The sequence below is a fragment of the Cinclus cinclus genome, chromosome Z (assembly GCF_963662255.1).
Source record: "Cinclus cinclus chromosome Z, bCinCin1.1, whole genome shotgun sequence".
Classification (NCBI taxonomy): Eukaryota; Metazoa; Chordata; class Aves; order Passeriformes; family Cinclidae; genus Cinclus; species Cinclus cinclus.
Window position 1 is genome coordinate 14,610,405 of NC_085084.1, and position 23,716 is coordinate 14,634,120.

The 23,716-nt window shown below is 37.2% G+C and overlaps 1 protein-coding gene across 1 annotated transcript; it reads right to left on the reverse strand.

The window, feature by feature from the left end:
- Positions 1–404: 404 nt before the first annotated feature.
- Positions 405–23,716, reverse strand: GDA (guanine deaminase). The gene is made up of 14 exons (XM_062513213.1): positions 23,579–23,716; positions 18,403–18,491; positions 16,549–16,720; positions 13,991–14,078; positions 12,625–12,730; positions 9,752–9,779; positions 8,237–8,344; positions 7,655–7,762; positions 5,427–5,524; positions 4,939–5,006; positions 4,377–4,523; positions 2,066–2,184; positions 1,204–1,231; positions 405–475 (listed from the first exon to the last, which is right to left on the reverse strand). Exons 1-14 carry the CDS (start codon positions 23,699–23,701, stop codon positions 405–407), a joined length of 1,353 nt encoding a protein of 450 aa, XP_062369197.1. The 5' UTR covers positions 23,702–23,716.

The following is a 23,716-nucleotide window of genomic DNA, read 5'->3' on the forward strand; positions in this document are numbered from 1 at the left end:
TTGCATTTTTCCATGATATTCATTACCTGCAAAATCAATTTACAAGCACTGGGGTTTTTTAATTCCTATAGAAAATGAGCATCTCATTGTTCCACATAATGCTTCCTGTACTATTATTAAACAGAGCAGGAGGTTTCCTCTTTATATAAGGTATTTATCAAATCCCTTATCAAATGCTATTTTTACAAAGAAATTTAAATAGCCATTCCCTCTAGAACTATGAAAATTTTTGGTAAAGTAATTCTTGAAAGGTCTAATAAAATTTCCAGTGTTTGAAATTTTGTAACATTATCCAAAAGTGAGGTGTCATTCCTGATGATCAGCCACTGTGTTTAATCAATCTTTTCCAAATCAGATCCAGAATGATCAGTAGAGTATTTTGCAACAGGAAAACGGAGGAAAATTTATACAGAACTTGAAAAAGGAACCACTTGCTTTCCAGCCACATACACTTCAGAAATATTCCGATCATCACCTGAAATAACATGGCCAAAACAGAGATTTGCACATAAAAACAAACACCGATTTAATTAATGAAAATTATGGAGTCCACAGAAACAGTTTTGGAACACATTAATTGCAACAACCATTTCCTGGAACTAAGAAAGTCCATTTGGAGAGAATTAGTCAGGGCTACCACAAAGTTCAATAACTGTTTTAGCAACGCATGTTTTTTTTTAAAAAAAAACCAAACCATAGCATTCAGCTGCTGCAATAGTGTCACGGATTTTCTGTATATTCAGTAGATACAAACACCAAAAAATATTTGTATCTGTACAGGAAATGATTCGTTGCACAGTATCTGAACTGGCTTGGGAACCAGCCAGCAAGGAAGCTGATGTGACCTGGACAGCTCCTCAGAAAGGCAAAAGTCTCCTTAGAGCATGACACAGCTGCAGCCAGAGCTGGCACCAGGCACCTCAACATCACAACACTGCAGCAGTGCAGCTTCTGTTCAAGCACTGCCTGGACATATTTACAAATAATTATAAACCAGTTTTTATTTATTAATGTAAAATAGTAATAGTAGTTATTAGGGAGATGTTAATGTTCATGTTAGAGTTGAATAAATATATTTAATTACTGCAAACAAATGTCCACTTACTTATATAAAAATAAATATATTATTAACCCCAACATTACTTTAGACAATGTTTGATGTAGGAAATGAGAATTTAACTTGAGCTGAAAATCAAAACATACCTAGATACAGGAACTTCTGGAGAGCATCCTATAAAAAAATGGGAGGAAATAAATTCAGAAAGCAATATATGCTGTCCTGGATCATAATCATTTGAAGCTTGAAAAAATAAAACCAGTTCTCCTAAACATTCCTGGTATCAGTGACATCCAAACTTAATATATGTAATTCACTTTTTGAAAATAAAGCAAGAGTTAAACATTTTTAAAGTCCTAAGGATCAATAACTTAGCTTAAAATGTTCAGATTGAAACTTAAAAATAGTAGTTTTTACAGAACTGGAGTTGTTTCCAGTGGCAGTCTGGCCATATCTATAAATTTAAGTAACTGATTTTAATTGTCTTTAGTCAGAGGAGGTTTATGAATGAGAAGGTGTTTCCATACCATAAAACCAAAACTGCTTTAATGTTAACATAAAAACTGTCCTTTTAACTCAAATCAGCCAATCTTGAGTGCTTGCTTTATTTTGTAAAAGCAATGTAGAAAAGGCAGCCTAACCTTTCTCTGGGAACAGGTTGCCATTTTTCAGTCTGAACTCTTAAGTATTAACAAAAACTAAATTGCCTTTTCTTTGCTGCCATTTGTCACTGCAAATAGATAACTGTAATTGTCATCTTGGGCTAATAAAATAATAATTAAACATATTACATGCATTTTTGCTCATGGTGTTATGGCACTGTCACTGGGGTCAGCAAAATTTTGAAGAAAAAACAAATATGGAACATCTAGGCTGAAGAACAGACAGCAGGGGTGTAGTACAACCAATTCCTGTCATTACTCTCAAGAGACCTCTTCTGTCTGTATCATGGACCTTCCCCACATCATTTCCACCAATTTTTTAGATCATCAGTCCTGTTCAGATTACCTCAAAATCATCAGCAGAAAACAAGTCAAAAGGGCTATCTGAAGCCTTCGTGTTGATTAGCAATGCATCAAATTCCTTTCCCACCTCAAAGTTTCCAATCACATCATCTAGTCCTAGAGCTGAAGAAGAAAATAAGCTCATAAACACATCTTCAGGACCAGCCTCCTTCCGCCATGTAGAAGTACCTGGCAACTTAATTTAAATATTCGTAAGACAAACAAAAATTTAAATTACTATGAGGAAAAACCCCAAAACAAATTAAAGTGAGTATGTTAGCATCTGAGCTCTTAAGAGGCTTAAAAAACTATAGGTTATATTGCAAAAACATTCAAACTCCAAATGGGGCAATGAAACTAAGTCAGATAAACAGTAAAGCATATAAATAACACTCCCTTGCTAAGGCAGTATTGGACTGCATTTTTTAAAAAGTTTAAACGATTTTCAAAGGTTGTATAGGCCTATTGCAATAGTAATATATAGTCATATGATAATAAAAGAGGTGTCCAGTGAGTAATTGCAATTAGCAGGAACAAAGAATAATATGGTGAGGAAAAACAATCATAGCCAGTCTGAAGGTCTCATATCTACCTGTAAGGCTTGGCTTGTGGTCTATTATTTAGCTTTATTTTTCCAAAGTTTCATTACAACCACAAGTTCTCAGATCCACGTGCCTTGAAAACCCACATATTCATCTTCAGGGACAGGGAGCTTGAAAGTACTTAGAATACCTCAAGAGAAGCCTTTGCACCCCTTTAGAAATAAATTCAGACTGTTTTAAATTGTAGAAAGTATCTGTGAATTAAATAAATTTTTCCAATACTCTGAAATAAAGTTATCAAAGAGCATAATATCTGCAAATAATTTGTTCATTTGTTTTCAGACTGCTCTGATAAAGGAACATCAGTCTTCATTGAAGTTTGTGAGTGGCAGGAATATCACAATACCTCAAAGACATTTAAACTCCTACAAATCAGGAAATATTTTGATTACCTACTAGTTTCAACTAAAATGTTGAACTCATGTGCCTTCCAATTTTTTGAGCAGAGTGCAATTTTTAGATGAAACACAAGAGGGTGACAAGTGTTTAGGAGTCATAACAAAGCAAATTATTCCAACAAAATAATCACTCATTCAAATTTCTGCTACTGAAATTTTACCTTTCAGTATCCAGGCTACTGAAAGCTTGCAAAAGTAATTTATATTCTACCCTTAAAAGTGATTCAGTAAGGATAAAACAGCTTAAAATGAATATGCAAAATTAATACTTTACTAAGGAAATCTGATATAGAAAAAGCACAAGAGTGGCTGGGATAAGAAACCACATATGAGTTTGGGATTTTTATAAGTCTTCCTTTCTGTGTCTGAGCTAGTTTGTTCTCATACTTTGTGGAACAGTACATATTGCAGGAAAAATGATACTTTTTGTTCCCTGCTCATCTTCTCTATTTTCCCGATTACACTCTCCAGGATACACAGTCCTGAGAAGAGTTGTTTGATGACATTTTCACTACAACTTTTAAATTTCCATTAATAATTCCCAATGGATCTTTTTGACAGCTACAGACATGTTACACTGAGAAGACTTGGGACTGGTGCTTTAGAAGGTGATGAGCTCATTTCTGCCCACTGAAACAACAATAGGTTGTTTCACGCTTATGTGTGGATTTTCTTTCTGCTAAATCATACCAGTTCCACTAAAACTTTTAAAATTGTATCTATTTTTATGTGCACACTGATCACAACAAAACTGGTTCTCCAAAACTGGATAACCCATATACTATATGACTGCCTTCTGCAGCTGCGACTGTTTTGAACAACCATGGTAGAAAGCCTGTTTAAATTTTCTGCTTTTCCCTGAGTGAAGAGTGATTTGCATGATGTTTTGATTTGCAACAAACTGCCTCCCTGACAGCTCAAAAAGCACAAGCAAAATAAGAAACTGATGACAATTACAATGCATGATTTTACAGTAATTGCAGTTTTTCTTCTGGGTGATGGTTGCTGAGAAAACAACTTTCCAGCTGGTACAATAAATTGACGAGGACTTACAGCTTTATGACTAAGAAGTCTGAAGATCTTTGCAAAGCAAATGTACAACCCTGAAAAACCATCAAGATTTTGTTGCTAAACTCTCAGTGCTCTTCTCTGAAAAGCCTAGTATGGGCATGAGAAACTGAAGGATTATCTCTGCCCACCACTTAGATTTCACTCTGTCACCAGAAAATCCATGAATCTACCATGAAGATGGGGAGACATACAATTGAAAAGAGATGTAGCTCCCTGTGTGAACACTAAAGAATTTTCTTCTTACCTTGGCTTCCTCCCAGAGTGGCAAGCTGAAAAGCTTCTTCAAGAGTTATTCCCGTTTCATTCACTTTATTGATCTGAAGGCTACTAGATGCCATCATTGTTTTTCTTATAGCATCAAGCACAGAAGCTGAATATCCACCAGCAACATCTAGAAGGGATCAGACTCTTAGAAACAAGCTTTGGATATAATTCTCTATGTTGAATTTCCATAAGCTTTATTCAAAATTATGAAGAGACATATGTGGTAAACCAAACAAATGAAGGTGCTCTCATACACAGTCAGGTGAATAAAACACAACACAGAAACAGAAACCCATAGAGTTGTTGATCAAGCCCTGCTTAAGCTCACAACAGCAACAAAACTCTTCATTAATTTTTTGTTTTCTTTCAAACAGTTTTGGACCATCCCCAGATTTCAACACACTTGATTTCCTTATTCCAGTGGAAAAAAAAAAGGAGGAGCAGAAGTTGGAGACATGCTGATTTTTAAATATGAAGAGGTGAATGTTTTTGTATCTCCCAAAAATTTCCAGAAGAAACCACTTTCATAGCAAACTACTAACCTGTGCCAAGACCAAGCTTCACATTGTGTTCAAGAACCTTTCGCACATTTAGGACACCACTGCGCAACCTGGATTGGAAGAAAAACACATTCTGTGTGCTACATGCAGAAAACGTTCAGGAAAAGCAGGGCTGCAGAGCCATTTTACATCAAAGATTCTTCCCTAATGTCTATAAAATTTGGTTTATTATTTATTCTAGCTGGATACCCATGCAGTGTCTCATGTCCGCTCAATAGAAAGAAGACTTTGTAGTCCATTCCCCCAGAACATCATCACACTTCAGGGGGAAGAGAGATGCTTTGAATCTACCACAAATCAGTCCAGAGCATGCTATGCAGATGATGAATGGCCATGTTCAATCCAATATGTCATTTATGGTGTAATGAGGTATTGTATAAATAGCTTTCTAATGGTAGCATCAACTCAGGCTACGACACAAACAGTCGCTTTATTTAATTATATTCCATTCCTATTTTTTTTTAACTTACGAAAAATTAGAATTTGGGCAATGTGAAATTGCAGCTCCACGAAGACTAAAAAGTTTCAGCTCTTCTTCAGAAAGATGACAGGCATGAGCCATCACGGTCTAAAGACAAAGAGAGTCACCAATTTACTCAATATTTAATTTACTTCTGTGGCTGCTAGGTTTGCAGCACTGCTTTAAATAGCCAAAAAGGACACACATTACCATTTAGTGAAATTAATGCTCTTCTTGGATTAAGCTCCTAAAACCCACAAGGGAAAAACTGTTTCATTTCAGTGTGCCTGACATATCATTCCTTCAGCTTTTTTGAATTTTTAAAATATAAGAATACAGGGTGCTTGCACTTGCAGTGACTGCAGTGACCAAAGACAAAAGCAAGAACTTCCCAGTTGTGCTATCATTGTAGCAAGCTTGCAATTTATATTTTGTAGCTAAGAGATTAAGTACTGGGCCTTGGAATGCAGCAGATAAAATGGAAGATATATGTACTCTCAGTATTTTTCCTGTTGGCTTTCTAAATCTTTGCACCAGGGAGAGAGATCAAATATTCTTTAAGTAAAATAATTCAATTTTTATGCAGCTGATAAATTACTTTTATTTCTTACCCTACATAACTGACTTCAAAAATAAAAAAACATAGAAGCATAAGGTAGGATAATTTAATACTGCATAAACTAATTATTCCCATACAAATCTAACTGGTATTACCTCATATGCCAAATGCCCACTGAAAGAGAAGAGCAAGAGTTCTGTTAGATCTTGCAATCTGCACATAAAATTGAGCATGGCACAGAGACTGCTTCTAGTGATCATCTCCTAATAGCACTGTACTCCTCCCATCCCTGCTCATCAAGCTCAGTGTAGCTGAAAACACAAGAACAGCCACGTCTTCAGAAAAGGACCTACATATGGTAGCTAGTGAAGCATATCCCTGCCAATTTGTACTGTTTTTAAAAACAAAGAAACATTTCAGCAACAGCTCAAAAAAACAAAACAAAACAAAACAAAACAAAACAAAACAAAAAAACCTGCTTTTAAAACACCTTTTTAAAATATTGATTTGGTGTCTTAGTTTGATTGGATGGGGAGACAACAGCTGAGGTTCTCCTGCAATGCTTGTGTTTAATAGAATGTTTTCCCAAATATCCAGGAGCCTGACTTCAGAAAGTACCAGTAATCATGACTTTTCATGGCCATTTTCACTTGTATGCACACTAGTCACAGAATTAAGACCTGTGCTTCTGCAGCACAAATATGCTCTTTAGAACATCAATCAGCATGCAAAGGCCTGTGTGAGGAAACAAAGGTTAATACTGCGTACATACTTGTAGTCCATACTGATTTCTGAAGTAAAAAGGACAGTAAACAAGTAATTTACTGACATTCAATTTCAAACACAGAAACGGGAGCTCAGTAGCTAATTCCCAGGGAGTTTCCAGCTGTCTCTTGTGCATCTGAAAATTCTCTCCTAAATTTTTAAATTAACTTGACTAATGTTTAAGTACTGTGAATATAGTCAGGTTGTTCATATTCCCTTTTGCATGGGCAGTCCACTATCTAATTAGGTGTGCCCTGGCTCTCCAACCTGCAATTACCTGTGGGCAGGTATATTACATTTATCTCACCAGCATAAAGCTGTAATGAATTTCAAAACTTCAGGTGATTGTGCCTCTCAAAGCTTGGTAAAACCAGCTGGTAAAATGAGATGAGAGTGCTTTTGGATAGTCAGAGCAGTGAAGTGCACCTGTCTTCAAGAGAGGTTGATGCTCACAATTCAACGGGGAGGGCTGCTTGTCCGTAGGAAGAAAATGAAGTTGGTCCTAACATAATACCACAGAAGAAATCTTCAGGCAAACCAGTGTGCAAAAACTAGATAATATCCATGGAGTATAGGGATAACTAGGTACTGTCCAAGAATTAGCAGTTCCTATAATACCAGCTTTATCTAGCTTCCTTCTAATCCCACTGCTCTTATTCTCTTTGGAGCCTTTGGAAAATTAATCAGGGAGCATAAAATATGTTTATTTTTCACCTCCTCTAAAATATTTAGAAACAGTGTGGGCTTCTTTAAAGATCCAACACCTCAACAGAGAACATAAAACAAATTTGCTTTTCCCCAGATGTCACTGACCTTGACAGAACAATACAAATTTTTCAGGTAAATACAGTTAACCATCATACTCTATACATGGATTAATGTAAGTTATGTTGGGGAAGTTTTTATGTGGCTACCTTGCTGGTTAGAAGCTTATTTTTATCATACAGTTCAGTGTAATTCTGGTACTCAGGAAACATGTTCTCCACAAGTTTGACTTCTTCTTCATTCTCACTTATGTGACTCTGCAACAAGAAAATGCAAAGAGCAAGTCCTTTAAACAGCATTGAAACAAAAATTACAACCTTCTGAGCAATCTGTTTGTGTTAAGCATACATTCATAAAAATGGTGTTTGTAAAGCCTGTAGTTAGATCTAGTCCTTTCATTTTTTTTTTCATCAGACCTGAAGTTTTCATAGCCTAAAGAATTAGCTCCATTTGCTCCTTTAAAAGTGATATGAGGTGGTACACATGTCCATCCCAGCAGTGTGGTGACACAACGGCCCCACTTCCATTTTCTGGATGTTAAAATAATAGATAAATAATACACCCTGTGATTGTGAGGTAAAAGAGAGAACAAGCCTACAACAGAGTGGATGCTGAGAACAGGGCAGCAGGTATGTATCTCCTCCCGAAGGAATCTTCAGATGGTCAGCACACTGTCTGTCTGTCTGTCTGTCCACACCATTTGAATGGCACACAGAGCTCTCAGAGCTTACCTGCACATGGAGATCATGGGTTTGTGCTAAATCCCCAAGGGCATTCAGCAAGTCCTCTGTGCAGGAGGGGCCAAAGCGGGGAGTTATTATAGGCTGTACTCTGGGATACTGAAAATAATAGAAGACAGGGTTTGTATTCTACATGTATATTTCACTAACGGCAATTACATTTTGTCTTCATTGCTTAGTGCTTACTGCACCCTTGCCAACTCAAATTAAGCTGTACAGTCATTTCCTTGCTTTCATTAGATATTTCACTGCAGAAACAGAGAATGAAAGTGGGGTGTTTTTTACAACAATTTTAATGAACTTTATTAAAAAATTTATTTTCATTAGAACCCTCATCAAGTCACTGAAATTTTACCAGTCTTCAGAAGCACTGGATACTTTTTCATATTTGCTGACAGTCCACATGCATGATGAGAAATAAGTCAGTTGAACGATCAGGTATCTTTCAGCCCCACTTCTGTAACCATTGCAAAACTACAAGGTTCTGTAAAACCAAAGCTATTTTCTTGTTCAATCTTCTCTACTTATAATAGCGACAAACACCTAAACTCCCTAGATAGGATGAATTGTGGTATAATCAGATATGCTATACAGTAGGAAACAGTGGAGAAAACACCAAGAACTATAGATGTTTCTGTCTTGCATCTCTAGATTTAAATTTTCCTAAAAACATAGCCAACAGGATTACAATTCTGTCATCAGTCAGAGGCAAGAGTTTTGCCCAAGCCAGTAAGTGATAACTCAGGTTGCAGTTCCCTGTATTATCTCCCCCCCCCAAAAAAAAAAAAAAAAAAAAAGGAGCTCAGGTCTTTGCAAATTAGCCAACTTACTCTAGGAATACATAGTTTAGGCATTACTCTAGTGATACATATGGTTTGGGCATTAAACTCCAGGGAGCTGCTCTTGAATATTTTGAGATGGGATGTCAAAAGAAGACACTGAAAACTGAAGGCTGGTAAGAAAAGTACTATAGTGTATAATATTGTAGCCTAAACTTCTATGTTTACCACAGGAGTGTAAGCATGAATTTCTTTTAAAACACACTTTAAGACATGCGCTGATCCAAAACATTAATTTTTATTGTGGATTAGTAAATTTACTGAAAAAAAAATGATTTCTGCTGGTGAGAATTACTTAAATTATTCTGTCTACTTACATACCACAGAGCAATAAACTGAATTCCACCTTTCTTAAATGGAAAATCATCCTTTCTAGGAAGCCAGGTACTTTGAACTCAATAGAGAAACACACACAGAATGTGGCTATGCTCTGAGCACAGGAAAGTTATTTTACACTATTTCAAGTCCATTTATCAATGAACATGACTAGCAGAACATTTTTCAGAGTAATGCCATCTGTCTATTACACAGGAAGAGGTTTATTTATTGATTTTTCACTAGGACAACAGATTTGGATAGCATTTATTAGCATTTATTAGAATTATTTCATGAGTTCACACAGCACCTTCTGAATATAGAAGTGAGTTCAAAAAAGAACACTACTTACTTTCTTTTCCAGTAGCTCTTTAACAAACCTGAAAAAGGGTAGAAATAAAGTAACTATAAATCTGTCCTCTATTAATATGGACAGTTATTAATTGTCCTCCTTATAAATTATGAAAAGTATTTTAAAATATATACTTGGATACCCTATTAAACATTTTAGACAGAACAATTTTTTTACAAAATGTTGAGCCAGATTTTCAGATTAAATAAAAACAGGGAACACAATGAAGTCAGGATAGTGACACCAAATTATCCTAGTTTTGAATTTGATTCTGAACATGCAGACTATTGTTTCTTCATTGCAATACTTAACATTAGACAAGTGGTAATTATTCTGAGTTCTCCCTGAAAACCAAATACATGCTACATTAAATGAATTGAAAACATAATTATAACCTGCAGCTGCAGTACTGAAGAAAGAAAAAACAAACCAAACTTAAATTTGTCTGTCCATTAATTCAAATTGCAGTGTTTAAATCTTTTCAAATCCAAATTTTAAAGGATGCAACAATATTTTCCATCTTACAGTAGATGCATATATCCTTGTTCACTTAAAGAACTCTCGATTTTTTTGGACATGTTTACATTAATATTAGCATACAGATGATCTACCTCCCAGAAAATAAAGACTTACTTCCTCTATTAAATAAAATGCTGCCTCAGACCTATACAAAAAAAACTGACATGTCACTATGGATAATACAGATAAGCAAATTAAACTTCCTCCTACTTTAGAAGGAGGAAATTCTTTGAAAGCCCATTCATTCAGTGTAAGTAAGTGACTTCCAAAAGACAGTTTGAGATGCTTTCTGGACAGGATCTCTGAATTTTTATGTCACAGTTCTAAGAAAGAAAACTGTGTAATTTTGATCACAAGTTGTATAAATTTTATCAAATATCTTCAGAGGGAAAAGAAAATTATGCTAGAGGGGTTACATTCACAGCCCTGGAGCTTGCCCTAGATCACCAGATGGAAGTGAGAGACCTGAGTTTGACTTCTGCAATGGTGAAAGGAGTTTGATCCCTCCATTGTCTAACTTTGAGAGCCAAAATACAAAGTGAATTAGCTATCATGTGCCTGTCTCTCCTCTTAATGACTAACCTGATATAATAAACCATTCACTTGAGCAGAAGCTCTAACAGAAATATAATGCCCAGGTGACAAGCCAAAATTTCAATATGGCTGTTTTCATTCTTTCTCACACTCTTTGAACAATGTGAGCTGCTTCAAAACTGATGAAATGGGATGAAACATGTTTTGCAAATATATATAATAATAATATAATAATGTATAGTTTGTTGGCTTGTGTACTTCTCTATGAGGGAAGAAGCTCAGCTTCAAATCACTGCTTTCTGTAGCAGAACAGATTTGATTCTCATCCTTGCAGCTGACTATAACTAATAATACCATCATATATGGTAATCTAGAGTTCAATTCCACAACTTTTTATTAAATCCTCTTTGACAAAGAATGGTAGATTCAAATACTTGATGAATTTAAACTTAATATATGAATCACTTGGAATTGTATCTTATTTCCATGCATAAAATATAAATATTTCTGGTGTTAACACTAAGTAACTGAAATGAGTGTAGTCCATTTTCTGACAGCGTGACCGATCACATTTCTTAAGATTCTTAAAAAAAACCAAACAACACAAACCCAACTAACATGTTGCCCTCTTAATGAAATAGCTTTTTGATCCTTCTGCAATTGTACTACTGTGATTCAGGTAAGTACTCCTGATCCATGCCAAGAAGAACACACCTCTCTTCCTTTGATAGCTATGGAGTACTTGTGGCAACCTCTCACCCAAAGTTGAGAAACATTTCTTATTACACAACCAATAAAGGAATGAGTTTGAAGGCACAAGATAGATATTTAAAAGAAAACAATTTAGATTCTTCTGAAACTTTTAAAACCATTAGAACTGGAAGTACTGCTTCTTTCAGGCCCATTTGGCAGGACTCGCATGAGATTATGGAAGCTGGGGATTTACATAAAGGAAAACAAATGTTAGAAGAGTGAAGGTAACTAATACTACATGTTTCTAAAATGTTTTTAAATATAAACACCATTAGACATACGTGAAAATTTCTAACTTTTATGTCATGTATTTAGCATGATTTGTAAAAACAAGGGAGCAACCTCATAAAAGTGCCATAAGACATTTATATTATTCTTAGGGGTTTTCTCTTTCAGCATGACACTTGAAACATTCATATAAGTAAATAAATGGTCCCATGAGGAGAGCTGTGTGTCTGCTTAACTGTTTTCTGAGCACAGGTGTGAAACACAAGAGGAACATGTAAGAGGAACATAGTAAGCTGCCATACTCCAGTCTTGGTTCTCTTCCACTACAAACATTGCCTTCAATTGATTCTCCTTCTAGAGATGCTGCATGTTGGAGTAATTTGACTAGTGCTGTGATAAAGAAAATATGTTTACAATGGGGTATATGTAAGCTGAGTTCTACAACTTGAATAAAGCTTTAACCTAAATGGTAGAAGGAAATAGCTTAGAAGTTAATGGGGACAAAGGAACTGGCTGCTACGTCACCATCATATGCCAGGTCCCATGACCTCCACACACACAGCTGTGAAAAGGAGAAGAGGCACCAGAAAACACATATCCTCTCAAACCCTAGATCTGTGGTTTCTTCCTCTCTTTAGAAAAGCCAGAGATGCTACTTGGGCTGTGCAGCAACTGGGTAGGCAGGAATTGCCAGGACTGTAGGAGACAGTACTGTTGGTAGAAAAAAACCCATTGATAATAAATTCACACCTGTAAGTTCTTAGAGGAATCCACATTCACTTTCCAGATGTATGAAAATCTTATTTTAAAAGGTTATGCCATCAATTTTATCATTTTACCTTTCTGTCTCTTGGACAGAGTCAGCAGTAATCTCTCTGTATTGTGGTACACTGTCATTCATATCCATGCAGACTTTTCCAACAAATGCTCGTTGACCAAATTTATCTGTTGAGATGCATTAGAATATAAATCTCAGAATCACTTGTTCTCAGAAACCATTACCAAAGCTTGCACTGAAATAAAAAACTGAAGTCCACCCCACCCAGTTTCATTTAAGATGACCAGAATTTATGCTCTTTTCTTGCCTCTAAGTTGGGATCATTCATGTGACTTCTAAGGATAAAAAGAAAAAAGGAAATAAGGAAACAAGCAACATTTAAATAGGAGCTGTCTTCCACATTAGTACTCGACTTTATAAATGAGAACTTGATTACTGTAGTTTAACCAGAACCAGAATTCTTAATGGCAGAATATGAAGATGGCTGTGACAGAGAGGATGATAAACTCAAGCATCAAAGTACAGTAGCTGTAGTAGAGATGACTACCTGGAGATGAGAGAAGGCACAAAGACCTCAACAAATCATCTCTCCTTAAGGGAAAGCAACAAGATTGTTAAGAGGCCTCCCACACACACTTAAAGGGAGAAATTTCCATATCTATTCTAGCCCCTTTCTTTAGATTTACCCATGTTAGATGAATAAATCAGAACTCATGTGTAAAACATGCATGTAATATCCAATCCTAGGCTGTCAAATGTGCTTCTAAATCAGATCTCTTTGTCCACTTTTACTAGTTGAGTTGCTTAATGTAATGGCTTCTAAGTTTTCCTACTAAATCAGAAAGACTAGGTAATTTTTTTTAAATCTGAGGTTTTTTTATTAAATTTATCTGCTTTATGAGCTATCTGAGACTTGAGAAATACTGCAAGAGCCACAACATTTTCAAACAGCAGGCATTTGCAACCGTGAACAGAAGGGAAGGATAAGATTTTGATGCAGCTTCCACTTCTCTGATTTCAGAGGGTGTGTGAAGATTTTTGACATGAATTATCAGCTGAAACCTCAGAGTATCAGGAAATTAATGCACTGACTGGGCCTCCTGTCATTCAGCTCTTTTAAACCTCAAATAACAGAAGGTTAGAAAGAGCAGAGAGCTGCAGCTGGAGAAAAGCCCAGCAGACCTAATTCAAGCTCAGGCAGCAGCAGATTTGGGAGTGAAGAGACAAGGAGAAGCAACAGTAGGATAGAGATGCTTAAGTGAACGTGGGTAACAAGTGGAGTTTGGGGACACAGTGTGACAGGTACAATGAATAAAAAACAAATTAGGAGAAAGACAAATCTCTAGCTATTCTAAAACTCCTAAATATTGTTTCCTTCAATTAATATGATCCAGACAATATCCTTCAAAACTCACTGCTAGACTTACCTACAATTTCAGCAAGAAGAAGGGAACTATCTGTGTGAATTGTTGCAAAGTAGCAAGCTGTAGTCGTGCCATTCTTCAGAGTTCGTCTCTAAAAAAAGAAATCAGTTTCAACTGTCTGGGAAAAAAAATCAGTAAAGCTGCCAAAATGCAGAACAGGCAGTCTCATTTCAAACTGCAAGAACATTCAGTTATTGTGAAATTTTGCAGTGAAGTGGGAAGGTAAAAATATAGATTTTTAATTTCATAAAAGCTTTTTTAAGTCTGAGGATTAATAAGTACAAAAAATTCCTGACGGAATTTTTGCAATGGCTAAACCTGTATAAACCAGTCTATATTCCTTCCCCCAAACTGGAAATACTCCAACTCATATTTAGAAATACAAACAACTAGTCATCTTTTGCTATTTCCTAGTTATGAAAGGCTCTCCAATTTTCATGGGGAAGCACTGTTTAACTAGTGCTCGCAAAGCAAAGCTTTTGGAGAACATGGTCGTTTTCTTTTAGCAACCTGATCCAGCTGGAAAAACAAGTCAGGTTTTCACATATCAAAAGCCTTTGTTGTCCCCAAATACAAAGTAACAAACTTAACTGTAAAAGTAAACTGAGCACAACTGCTCAGACTATGAGCTAATTATTTATCTAACATACCATTTGAAAGGAAATGGTGGTTGACATCTCTTCATATTACTTTTGGGAAACATAACAGTACATGAGCAGGTATTTTATTTACATTAATTCAGGAAATTGTGAAACTGAAGTTTCTCTTGTCCTTGGGACTGGTGCAAACTATGTTTGACCACTTAATCAACATACAGGCTTAAACTATACTTCTGTGCTCTGGCTGCCAAGCAATTTGAGAATTTTCTTTACTTTTCAAAATGAGATAGAAGATGGGACATCCAACAAAATGTCTGGAAGAAAGCTAGAGCTAATTATTTGACAAACATGAAGATAAGCTCTGTCTTTTCCTTACAATATTGAAATGAAAATCTTTAAGAGTTCCAAAAAAGTCTCAAAAATAACAATGTCATTACTCAGAGAAGTTACCTTTGTCTTTCCTAGCTTTTAAAATTCGTAATTCTCTACTTCTGAAACCCTAACAACATTGTTAAATTAAATCTAGAAACATTCTGTTTCCAAATCACCAGCACAAGGAGAAGGTTCCAGCTAAAAGCAGGAAAAATTTACCAATATTGTTTCTTCTGCTAAGTATAGAAAGTGTTTGTTGGAAACAAGGATTTGATTTTAAAAATACACTGTTTTCTTTACAACTTCAAAAGCACAATGATACTTATGAAAAAACATCCGCTCCATGAAAGTTTAGTCCTGTTACTAGCAGGTGAAAGTTATTATTGGCCCCATTAAAAACAGCAGAGTGACTGCTATTCTACATCTTCTGTGGGTGAAGACACTTTCCTGACCCTTTTCTATTGGATTCACATGTGGAGAGCCAAACTATGGTGTTCAGGCTGCCACAGCTAATTTCCACCTCTCTCTGGCAGTAATTTTCCAGACGATATTGTGAGACACCTTGCAGGGTAAGGTCTCCACATGTGCCAGGGTCACTCAGCCTGCACTGTAACAGTGTGTCGGGCACACAGCTCAAAGGTGAAGTCACCTCTATGTTTTAAGCAGTTGAAGGCATGTGTGCTTGTCACTAGAATTTACGACCAAGCTGCTTCTACATGCTTTTATCATGGCAGATGGCAGAAAGTAATTTCTTCTTAAATTTGTGGGGCAAGGAACAGTATAACTATTTATTTCAGATTTGTTATGTTATTATGTTGATAACAGATGCTGGGACAGTAATAGACAAATGCAAGGTAAATTATGCTGGCCAAATAATTTAATCTGCTGAAGATAATTCAGTCTATATATTAAAGGATAAATTTCAGTTAGTACTCTGCAATATGACCTAGCTGTTTGTTGTCCATCCAATGAATCTTAAAGACTTCATAATGCTCAGAAGTAGTTTAGCTCAACCACAGTTTTAGTTTGTCCCACAATACCACAGAGAGACTCCATCTAAGGCTCCTGCAGTGAAAGACATTCCCACTATAAAGACCTCAGCAGCAATGTCTTCTTTACTACTCCAGAATCCCCCAGATTTGTCATCTATGAGAAGTATCTTCTCTTTCATGTGATTTTTTTAAGATGGTGAGCTCATAATAGAGCTTTAATTTTGCACAGAAAAGGAAACATCCCCTGAATTTAATTTTTTTTACTATGCTTGCTTATTGCTGCATTGAGGTTGTCTGCACCTGTTGGCTGTATTAATTCTGACAGTAGATTGAGTGTTGGTCATTGTATTCAGAAAAGGTGATAAACAGTTCATGGTTAACCTTGTGATTAAATGAACTATTTTGCCAGCAAGAGCAGAAGACTGGAACTAGTAACAGACAATCTTGGCTAGCAATTGGAAGAGTGGCTTTCTTGGCTTTATCCGGTTTCCATGACAGTAAAACATCCTCTGCTCTTTCTGCTGACCTTCTGAAAACATACCTATATTACACAAAAATGAATGTTGTCAAGTAGGTAAATATTGTTTGCAGGACTTACAACAACTCTGGTGTACACTTCTTCTGCAAAACCATTGTCCTGGTATTTGGCTTCTGTTGGGAATGTGTACGAAGTCAACCACTGCAAAAGAGGCAGGTCTACTCTTGTACCAGTAAATGAATACTGAGGGGCATGAATATGTGTATCAACCAATCCTGGCATGAAGAATTCACTAAGGAAAGAAAATAAAATTGTAATAATCCAAAATGCCTCAAAATTCTCCATGGAAATTAGCTTTGTTTTAAAGAGTATACTTGAGTAAAATCTGCCAGAATAAAGGGCAAGTAGAGATTAACTAGTGTCTTCCAGCATCAGCCTGTTAACTCCTGCAGTACCTCTACCCATATATCCATCTTTTGGAATGAAGCTGTTGAATAATATCATTTAAACAGCAAAATACATATATCTAACCGTGAGAAAAAAAAAGTATAAGAACATGATTAATCTAATTATCTGTAATATTGACCCACCCTAAATGCCAACAAACAAAGGGGAACTGACTTCAAAATAACTAAAATTACTCCACTGCAGAATCCATCTGAAAAAGATGGACACAGTCTTGTTTCCTACTATAGATATAGATGGAATGCCTCCAGACAATTATATTTACAAAATGTGACTTTCTATATGCCAGTTTTCTCTATATTATTTATATGTCTTTATAGATACATACAATCAATCAATTAAATTGATTTTGTATATCTATATATATTAAAAAAATTTCAAGGTTTAATGGAAGAATGGACACTGTGTTTAAAAAATGCAGACAGAGACACTGATGAAAAAAACTCTGCTGAATATCTGACAGGAAAGGCATATTTACAATGTAACTGCAAATCTATATGTTGTTGTGCAATGTTAAAGAAATAACAGGGATAAATATATCAACGTTACTAGGAAGCTGCTATGGCTATTTTATTTTTGCTGAAATTCCTTACTTTTGTCTCACTCTTCTTAATAACATTTCTCTCACTCCTCTTTCCTTCTCCCTGACTACTCACTGAACTGATATTTTTCTCTTTTTAGTTCCCCTTCTTTCTATTTTCTTGCAGGCTATAAATGCTGAAAAGTCCTCCTCAATCTGATCCATATTCTCAGCACCTTCCATTTTCCTCAGGTATTTCAAGTGAAGAAAATATCTAATTTCTCATAGATACTATATTAGCCTTTCAGCAACACATAATTTTTTTTTTAACAATTGATTACTAGAGGGATGCTGCAGCTCTCAATTCCAAGCCACAAATCATTTACAGTGCTACTAAATTCAAAGTGTAGCAGATACAGTCCAAAATTTTTCACTTCACCGTAAAGTTAGGGGATTTCACTGGATGAAGAGAAGAGCTGCAGTATAGTGAGAAATCAAAAGCTCTGTGTTTAGAAGGTTTAAACCTTCTAATTGTATTAATTTTTACTATGGAATGTGTCAAAGTCCAAGCAAATGAGTTTCATGTCTGCAGTGTCAGTGTTACCTACATTTACTATGTCTAGACTTTTATGTTAGGCACAGCCCACTGCCACAGGCAGTTTGTCTGTGTGGTATACATCAGCCAGCACAATTCAGCCACGCCTGCTGAAATGTCAGCAATCCCAGTGTCAGCAATCCCACACCAAGGAATGCAAAAAGAAAAATGGACTGTCCATCCTCCGAGTTGCATCCAAATCATGGGCACCTTTGGGTAAAGAGCTCTCACTGCACTGAAATGTAATTTTGCCCATTAAATTTATGGGCATCATATGGGCATCATATGGATTTAACATGCTCCCTGTTAAAATGTATTCCAAAGACTCACTTTACCTCTGTGCAACAACAGAACAAACTGCATTTGCTGAAGCTGATCTTAACAAAACACATACTGTTTACTCAGTTGTCTTATGTCAGATGTTTTGAACCCCCATGTCTTAGCCAGTTGCTCCAGCTGATCAGCTTGCTCCACAAACACAATCTAAAAAAAAAACAAAAACAAAAACATAGTTAAGTACTTTAAACATGCATCTCACATCAGCTTTATGTGAAGGCAAAATAAGTTGTATCTCAAAACCAATTCTACATGCTTACTACAGAGGTGTTAGGTTTGCATTTAAACAGTTGTTGTTCCTGACTATCAAGCATGATTTTCAAACGCTTCTCATAATGCAGTAAATAACCGAACCCACCTGGTAACTAGTAATAAAACAATTAATCCTTTCTCAGGTAATACACAGGCAGAACAGCACAGACCTTAGTGTCTTATAATGTAACATCATGCTAGCAGTACAGTCATTTGGTGAGGAGGTGCACAATAGCCTTACAGGCATGCAGGTACAGTATTCACAACCAGAGGGGTCAAATTACCTGCCTTGCCTATGACTGACTGGCATCAAGCTAAGTATTTTCTAATTTTCTGCTTGGGTTAGGCTTTTAAAATTATTTACATTTCCTAGGATGGGAAAAGAAATTGAGGGGAGAAAAGTGTACAATATTTTCATTTTACAGAATGGGCTAAAAGGATGATGAGATCTTTGTTTATTTCAAAATAAAACCCTACAATCTGGAGCCAAACTCAACCCCATTTGACTCCTAGAGAACATAGACTCTACTGATGACGAGTTGCTGTTGCCTAGTCAGAATTTGAGCACATTTCCTATTTATTTTTAAATTCCGTGGTATTTTAGTCTACAACATGACTCTTAGCAGCTGAATTCTCAACTCTTTGATTCTCTGGTCTATCACTAATAGGCATGACAGCTCCCCAGGAAACAGACATTGTGGAGCCTAGGAACAGTAATGCCCACTACAGGCTCCAGGTGGGATCCAATTTTCCTCACTTGACACTTTAGAGGACTTGGAAGTCTCCCCTGCCAAAAGACAGCCTATCTGAGCTTACAGAAATTCTTGCCTCTAACCACAGCTTCTGTCAGAAACCAATTCATGGTCTTCTAACTCACTTGGTGTAAAAGCTCATTCCCCTAAATTCAAGGGAATACTCTTCCTGCTACCAGTATCCTTCTGCTCCTGGGATGATATCCACACTGAGGGCCTGTATCACCTCATGACAGCAGTTTCTACAGCAACAGTTAAAAAAATTAGAAAGGCATGACTTAATACTTGCAAAAAGGCAACAGGAATAAACTTAGAAGGAAGAACAAGAGGACTAAAAAAGCATTGTTTAGCATTTATTTGCATGCCATTTTTTATGTGTATGTTTCTTTTGTTTAGAGAGTTACCATCTTCTGTTTTTACCATAGACAAAAATAAACAAAGCTGCTAAACTGTGAAGGCTGCTAAACGGTAGACAAGAAGTTATTGGCTGCCTAGTCTTTTAAATTAATCATGGGTGGTACAATTTACATTGTCTAAAGAGCAGGTGTTTTACATTTTCAGTCAGAAAAAATATTTAAATAATGTCATATAAATAAGTACCATGCTAGCAAAAATTGTAAGATTATTGTATTCCATTAATAGTTCCCAAGAAGCAGTATTGTCCTTCATGCAAAGAGGACTACATTCAGCTTGATTAACTATATAACTGAAGAAGGCTTGGAATACAGAGCTACTGAAATACCTGATGTGCAATAAAGAAAATATCATTCAGATACTGAAATCAAAATGGATGCAGAATGAGCAATGTTGGAGCTGCTGGGGGGGAGAGATGGGTGAAGAGGGAGGGGAGAAAAAGAGAGAGAGAAAAACATGAAACAGCAGATGACAAATTCTGGAAACAGGCGTTGCCATGGAAAAGCAGTGGCTGTTATGTACCCTTAGGGTGCAGAAAAACAAAATACTTAAATTATGGAAAAATGAAGAAAGTATGTTTCAAGGGAGCTGAATAAATGAAATCAATTCTAAACCTGACACCTGGACTATTATGGTTGAATTAAGACTATGGGTAAATCAGCAAGACATCTACATTTTTTTCAAGCTCCCCAATGGAACTCCTTAGTCAGCCAAGAGTTGTTCCTCATTGCTTTAGGATGCATTTCTAATGCTGAATGCTTTAAGTTCTTTGGGATCTTATTCTTGGATATTTGCTCCAGTATTTGCTTGTGCATTCAAGGTAACCAACTGGATGCACAGCTCTTTAAATTAGTTCTGCACCTCAACACTCTAGAAGCAAGAAGAAATTCTACAGCAAAGACACTACAGAGCCAAGAGAAGTGCACAAGACTAAGAACTTCAGCTTTAAAAAAGGAAGTCAAGGAGAATAACTGGCACTTTGGGAAAGGTATATCGCAAAACACACAATCAGTGGCTGCTAACACCATTGTCCAAACACTTCTGTAAGTTCTCACATGTTACTCGTGTAATGGGGCTAAAGTATGCAAAGATCATGGGAAAGATCTCCCTACACTTGTGACTAACTGAGGCCTCTTGTACACCAAGTGATGCCCAAAGCTCTTCCATTAAAGCACAGCTGCTCAACTAAACTGTGTATCAACTGTGATGCTGCAAATCCTGAGCGCCTTCAAGCACCAGAGCCAAATATTTTGCTAACAAGAGAATGGAAAGTGAATGATACTAGCTTGAAGTAACATTGTTTGTATCCAACAGTGCATGTCTTACTTCCTTTCTGGCTATGACATTCACAGGTGAACATGAGAAGGGGTCTATCCCTCTTTCCCCTCCCACATGCTCTCCCCCCTCCGTGTTCCCACAGTTATTAAATTACTTTTTCAATTAGAGACATGATGCCTATTGTTTCCCTAATTCCCAAAACTGGAATGTGAGGCTAAATGAGACACAAGAACATTTGCTAGACCCAGGTGCTAAAGGATCAGCCCAGTCTGCTGAGAAAGGCTAAGCAATGAACTCCAGATGGATGCTGGTACCTTGGTACCTTCCTCCTTGTAAGCTGACACATGTCCACTCACTGTCCCAACTGGCTCAAATCAAATCTTATGATTTAAATCCTTATTCCATAACTCCTGCTCTTTTCATGACTTCCACAAGGGCTTTTAGCTCAATACTTTTTTCTATTTATTCAATATTCTACTCACTTAGTATAATTACACCAACATTTCAGTAACAACTCACATGTTGCACCTCTGTCTGGCTTGGTTATCCAAAGGAATGCTGGCCTTTCTCTTTGCTGTTCCTCAAGAGAGACACTACACTGCTCTGCAAACCACTCAAACATGGTCCTTACTTTGCTGACTTGATGATAATTTGGGGTTTTATACCCAAAAGCAGTGCTTGTCTTCATAAAACTTCCTTTTCATCAGAGCAAAAGTAGAGAGACAGGACATTTTAAATCCCTTGGAGGACATACAGGGACTCACACTGCAAAACAGGACCAGTGGTACATACAAACTCTCATACACAGTGTCAAGAGACCATGAAAAATTTTTCCATGATGGAGTCAGCAACATGAGGCAAAAGAAGGATACCTCTTTATTTAAATTTACATATTTGGGAGAAAAACAGAAGCAGTTTTGGTGTAAATTTGAATAATAAAGATAAGTAATTTTCTAAACACTATGTCTTTCTTGAAAAGCCAGGTATCCTGTGATTCCAGTGGTTGTTCTGGATGAGGCTACATTATGAGTAACAGGGAGAGAAGAGAGCATATGGGATACTCACTGGACTACTAAAATGTCAAGAATTTGTAGTAAAAAGAGAATAAAATGAAAGTGTTTGTCACTGTATTCTGGTGGGAATTTTATTCTTGGAAGATAGTATTTTAATGGACTTTAAAAAAATTTTAAACTTCTGCCAATTTATGCAAGGAAAACAGTATCCTGTGAATCCTTGTTCCCTAGGAGAAGGAGAGAAAGTGAGAGCACAGATCCCCAGGTGTAGCTTACTAAGGTACCTCTTTTTCAGGAAAATCACAAAAAAAATCTTGATTTCCTATGGGTGCTGTGTAGACACTTTTCCAGAAATTGACATTAAAAAGAGAAGTATGAGATAAGAATTTGTGTCTTTTGCACCTGAGTTACACCAGCCAAATCTTTTTTCATTCAAATCTATTGTTTAAGTGAACACTAGCCAATACATAACTATGCAAGTTTTTACTCCCCTCCTGCTCCTCAAAATACAGCTCCTCACAGCTTTTGATACACCTTGCACCAGACTCCTCAACAGCTATAAAAGGGCTGCCTTGGAACAGGCCATCATGGACCTGTGTGAATAGAGAAAATAAATGCTGTTAGGGCTCAAAATGTGCTTTGCACAGATTTCAAATGTTACTGAAGCATGACACACCAAAGCCTGTCATATAGCACAAGAAAGAAAATTACTTTTTAAAAATTTACATGGGGTGTCCATATATCCCATATATGTTGTTGAGTCTACAAGAAATCACCAGTGTTCTTACACAACCTGCACTATGAAACTGAGTTTCAAGTCTGATACTGCTAAGTGAATGACATTGCTTCCCTGCCAGACTCTCTCCTGCATTATGTGCAACGCTTGTTTTAAGCTTGGCTTACATTACTGAAACTCCCAGCATTACCATCTTTCTAACTGTTTATAGGTGTTATACCATAGGGGTTTTTTTGTTTGGTTGGGATTTGTTTTTTTTTTTTGGCCGGGGGGAGCGGTTCATGACAAGAAGACAAAAAAGTCTCCTTTAGACGGCTGTGCAGTGGGTAGACAGCTATTATTCACCATCACTGTTTAGATACATTGGGAATAAAAAAGCAGCTTGTGAAACGGAGAGAAAACAGAGAATCTGAAAGAATGCCAGGTCTAGGCACGCTGCTGTTCTGGCAGCACTCAGCACACCTCAAAAACAGGTTTACACCAGCTGCAGACTCGTGCCGAGGAGACGCTTCATCCCGGTTACCCCCAGCTCCCGCCAAGTGCGAAATCCCTTTTCCGCGGCGCCTGCCCCGGCAGGCAGGAGTGCGAACATCTCCCGCCTTCCCCCCGCAGACCGGCGGAGCTGGCCCTGCCCCTCGCCACCCCCGGACGCGGACTCGGGGCCGCAGAGGTCATTTTCTGCCCCTGCGGCAGAGCGGGGCTCCGGGGAGCACCGGAGCGGACCGGGAGGGATTGCCGGGCGTCCTCCGCCGCCCGCACCACCACAGCCCGCCCGAGTCCCCCACTCACTGTCCCGTTATCGTCCACCCCCAGAAGGTGTCCGTGGAGGATCTCCATGGGGTCGGAGGCGCTGGAGTGCACGAAGGTCCCCTTGAAGACGTGGGCGAGCGGCGGGCGCTGCGGGGAGCCCATGGCGGCGGGCTGGGA